This window comes from Drosophila santomea, chromosome 3L, assembly GCF_016746245.2.
Source record: "Drosophila santomea strain STO CAGO 1482 chromosome 3L, Prin_Dsan_1.1, whole genome shotgun sequence".
NCBI classification, from domain to species: Eukaryota; Metazoa; Arthropoda; class Insecta; order Diptera; family Drosophilidae; genus Drosophila; species Drosophila santomea.
Window position 1 is genome coordinate 639,576 of NC_053018.2, and position 5,206 is coordinate 644,781.

Consider the following 5,206-nt stretch of genomic DNA (forward strand, 5'->3'; position numbering starts at 1 on the left):
GCATGCAAATTTATTTGCCGCATTAATAAACGCAATGCGAGAAACGAGAACGGACAATCGACGGTCGGAATCCGGAGCCACGTAAACAGGATATGGGAGATATGGGAACTACGGGCATCGAAATGCGAAATGCGAGTAATTATGTATGTTTGCGAGTATTATAATTAACATTTCTGGGAAAACTCGAATGCGTTGAGCAGGACAAAAGGCGAAATCCCGAAAAGATAAAAAGCAGACAATCGGACAGCCCTCCTATGGACCCTATGGACAGACAGACCGCACCGAACCGAACCGAGAGGTATGGCATGGTATGGTATGTAAGTGAGGATAGGGATTTTGCGCCTTGGCTCACACACGCACAACCAACAAGCCGATCTGTTCGCATCCTTTGGTGTTGTTGTTCTACTGGTTTTGCCAGATTATGTGCGGATTTTTGCACAGGCCAAAGGCAGCCAAACAAAATAATCATAATAAACGACGTACGTGCACTGCGGAAAAAAATCCAGCTGGCATCAAAATTTGTAGTTAAGAATTACTATGCTCAAAATCATAACAACTGCAGATGCGGAATGAATCATATACTTTCCGTAGAAAACGTAGTTTACTTCTGACCCATGAATTTAAGATCTGCACGATCTTTTTATTTAACTATTATTTAAATCGTAAGAGTTTCTATACCACCCAGAAGATAGTTTTAAATCACAATAGAGAAGAAAATCTTGGTTCCAAATGTAACTGCACAGCTACCTAAATTTTGTCTAGGAGTCCTGATTTCGTTCAGTGATGGGGATGTACTCACAGATACATGTGAGAACTCCAAGTAGTTGGCCACAGACACCGGCAAAAAAGCAAAAAACAAAAAAATCGAAATCAGCACACAAAGCTGAAATTCAAAAGAAAAACAAGAACGAACCGCATCTCGATCCTTGGCTTGCAGCATATTCCGCCACTCCCCCTGTGGAAACCCCCCTCGCCACATCGCCTTTCTCAGGTGAGAAGATTTTCTCTCTTTCTACCCGTGAGGCAGCATTCCTGCCAGGCCAGGCCAAAAACTTGAGGGGACAGGACAATCAACTCGCCAGCCACTCGCAAAAAAAGGCAACGAAAAAGGTTCGGAAACAGAAACAACAGTAATAACAACAACACCATAAAATACACCAAAATACAACGACAACAAACCCAACAACAAGCAACTAAGCCATAACAACAACACACCGCTAACAAACAATGCAACAAAAATTCAACAACAACACCAACAAACCTAAGTTGAAAATCCCATTCTGGATTCTGGATTGTGAATTCTGGATTCTGGACAACTCGTGGCTAACTCAAAGCGCTTGCGCCTATTTAATTTGGCTGCCGCCAACTTTTCGAAGCTCCCACAGATTCCAGATTCCTTCACCAATCTGCCTTACCCCCACCCCTCCCTCCTGCTCCGCCCCTCCTCCCTCGTTGTCTTGGCATCTTGTTAACGATCATGGCAACAGGATTCTGCTATTTTGTCGCTGCTGCCCTGCGCCACACAGTAAAAGGAAAAAGGAGAAAAAGAACCAAAAGGCCAAGAAAAGCAAGCCGAAACTAAAAAAATGCTGATCGGTAAAGGATCGAAAAGGGGATACCCTGGTCTAAAGATCCAGTCATATAATTTGTTATTAAATATACAATATTTAGGAGCTTAAGCGAACTTATTGTTTTGAAATCTCTTGTAAAAATGGAAGAGTTGGAAATGTAAATAGAGAATGAAGGTCTTCATCGGGTGATTTTAGGGAAACTACCTTACAAATATGGTTTTATCACGGTAAAAGCACGACCTTTCATGGAGTAAACTAAGTGCTCTATTATTTTGGAAGAGTTAAACTCGAAACTGATGCAGTGCCTCTCGCCAAAATCGAATGGGAATGGGCTTGCACATTCCGGAGGCAGGCGCACAGCCACCACCACCACCAGCACCACAACCTCATCCTCATCCTCAGCCACATCCATGTTCCGATCAGCGGCATCCCAAAAAGAAATGCGCTCAGCACACGCACCAGCAAACACACGCATACACTCCGCGAAATCTGCAGCGAATGCAGAAAGGAAACGATTGGCGAGCAAACAGAATAACTAAATGCAGTTCGCGGGATATGGAGCTGGATGTGGAGATGGAAATGGGTATGGAAACGGAGATCCGTGCCCCTCTTGTGCCATGGAACTGTTGTTTACCTCGGCACCACCCAAGTGCTACAATGTTGTGCTCTTGGAATTTGGCTTTCTCCTGTCGCCGGCTTTATTAGCCAAGTCTGCACTCGCACAGAGACACCGAGCACTCCAGCAATCCAGCACTCCAGTACTCGAGCACTCACACCACTACGAGCCCGGCCCACTCACTACTCACTGCTCACTACTCGCCACTTACCAAACACCACCCACCGCCCAGCTCCCCCTGCGTCGCGGGACTCCACTGCACCGAAATTCCACAAAGAATCTTAAGTGTATACAATATGAATGTCTGGGTCTGGGCATTCTGCAAACTGCAACGCCAACAGAGGCAGCGACGTCCACCGAAGACCAAAAAGAAGCGGAGGCCAAGACGAAGACGAAGACGCCTCGGTGACTTATGGATACGAGAGCCTGGGCCTCCAGAGGTGCCCACTTGGGAGTGCCGAAAAAAGCTAGATCTGAGCTTTTAGTGCCAAGTTTCATGAAAGAGATCACCTCTTCATGGATAACTTGAATATTGGCCTTAATAATAAAACAACTATGATTTGGATTTAGACCTAGAAAGTCTAAAATATATAAAGAAAATATGGCGAATTCCACCTTTATATTTGGAAGATCAATAATAACGATCTATGGTATGATAACTATGCGAAACTATATGTATTCCTCAAATGCCATATTCAAGCAAAAGTATTCAATCTATTTTCAGAAGCATACTAGCCAGCTCATCTCCATATTTAGCAGTTGAAAAATGTATTTTATTGGTAAACATTTGTTTGAAGATACATATAAGTCCGTTTGTGTACGTAATTCCGATTGCAGTGTGTGAAAAATGCATTTTTGGGTTAGGTGAATCTATTTTTAATAGATTTTCTCAAAAAACCGGAAAGTGTGTTTAGCAAGATTGCAGCCAAAAGAGTAGAATGCCTAACTGGGAACTTAAAAGTCCCGAACCATGGAAAGAATCTTCAAAGGACACCAGCCAGATTTGCTAGCCAGGCTATCAGCACCACTGGACGACAGAGCCATGAAGCCTGGACGCTCGAGACGTAAACACCGCCAGTGGGCGAGGGCGTAGGGGGCGGGGCAGGGAGTCAGAGATCGGCATCGTATCTTGAAATGAAATGCAAAGAAAAGAAAATAACAAAAACAAAGTTTCTCACGTTCCTCTTCCTAAATTCTTGGAATTGCAATACATTAAAAAGAGGTCTTGGCTTCGTCTGCATACACATGCATTCTGGGTGCGTGTGCTGTGTGTGTGGAGGTGTGTCCGTGCCCCTGTGTGCTGTATGTGTGAGCGGACGATCGACGGACGGCGGACAAACGGACAAGCGGACAACGGACAGCAGTTTTGAGCCGTGCTACAAGCGAACGCCGCCACCGCCACCACCCGTTCAACATATTCCTTTTTCTCATCGATTTTGAGACCTATAAGTGAATGTGTCGATTGAGTGCACTGCCAGAAAGAAAATGTGTGGGTTGCAAAACTAAATGGGACAACTATTCCTAAGGGGGAAAAAGGTAAACGTAAAGTATCTTCAAATAATAATAATAATTATATCCATATTAACGTTTATTGCGAGGGTTACCTTTATAGAAAATAGTTTTCTGTTTGGATATATTCTTATAGGATGGGATTTACCATAAGATTTACCGAGTAATTAGTCATGTACCCCGGATCCTAGTTAAATTGTAATACTTTATACTTCTGTTTGTTATACTCTTTACCAGAGTATCCCTTTTGATCCATTCCAAGCACTTACAGCTTGCCCAAACCTTTCGTGTGCCCTTCTAGCCCTTCTTTCTCTCAGTGTAATGATGCATAATGCTGCTGTTGAGATTTCTCGTGTTGCTGTTGTTGGTCGATGATGTTGCCGTAGTTGCTTTGCCTGTTGCTGCTACTTTGGCAATATGTTTTTGTACATCCCCTGCAACCACCGACTTGGTTCCTGACTTGGTTTTGGACTGCGTTTGGGCGGCCTCCCAGTAGACGGAGGTGGACGGTGATGGAGCTCGGATGGGGGACTACTGGGGACAGGGTCTGGAGACCCAGGCCCATAATGAAAGTCGTCTCCATCGTCGTCTGCATCTCCGTCCGTCGACATCGTCGGCGGTTTGATCAAATGAATGAATATTATCATCGATGCCTCTTGAATGTTGAACGAGCTGACTTGATGACCGTGCACCGGAGCGAGGCTCGTAAAGAATTCTTTTTTGTTGTTCTCGCAGTCTTCTCCTCTGTTGTTGTATTGTTGCACCCAGTAGTGGTGTGTGTGTGTGCCTGTGTGTGTGCCGAGTGGTGTAAGTTGTTTGATCTAATTGGTTCATCGAACCAAGTCCAGGTCGTCTCCCCGAGCCTCGTTCTCATCTGCCATCGCCGGAACGTGGATTATGATGTTGAAGCACCTTTTCGCCTTGCCAATTTCGAGGACAATCATCATAGGCCAGGCCATAAGAAACGCAGAGTAACCCCCACAACTAAGCAGTTAAGCAGAGTTGGAGTGGATAAACACTTTAATAAATGGGAACAACTTATGACTAGAATGCTAGAATAATTATTTAGTCAGGGAAATTTATATAATAATAACTTATCATCTTGGAATTGAGTGTCCTTTTGATTTTGATGAAAATCAAAAAACTAGTTCAATTGTTCCTGGCAGTTTACAATTTCAACGTTTATTTATTGATAACCTTCTGAAACTACATTCCTGATGCATTTCCCAAAAAGCATGCCCCATTTTCTCCGAGTGAAGGGCCGGCGACATGAACAAATACAGCAGTTGGTTATTTAACAAGAGACCAAGTCAAAATTCCAGGAATTTAGGATTGGGCTCTTCTTTGCTTTCCAAGCGACTGAGGGAAGGTGAAGGGGAAGTGAAGGGAAGGGATGGGATGGGATGGAAAGGGCACGCGGGGGGGTCATAATTAAGTGGCCTTAAATGCCGCTAAAGGAATTCTCGCAGGCGACATTATTATCAGTGCTTCGGTACCCTCTTTTACGAAG

General features: G+C 44.2%; 1 protein-coding gene across 1 annotated transcript; it reads right to left on the reverse strand.

The window, feature by feature from the left end:
* Window positions 1-4,009: 4,009 nt before the first annotated feature.
* LOC120449823 lies at window positions 4,010-4,530 on the reverse strand. The gene is given in 3 exon segments (XM_039632471.1): window positions 4,010-4,129; window positions 4,131-4,299; window positions 4,301-4,530. Coding segments are annotated over 3 exon segments (519 nt in total).
* Window positions 4,531-5,206: the final 676 nt, after the last annotated feature.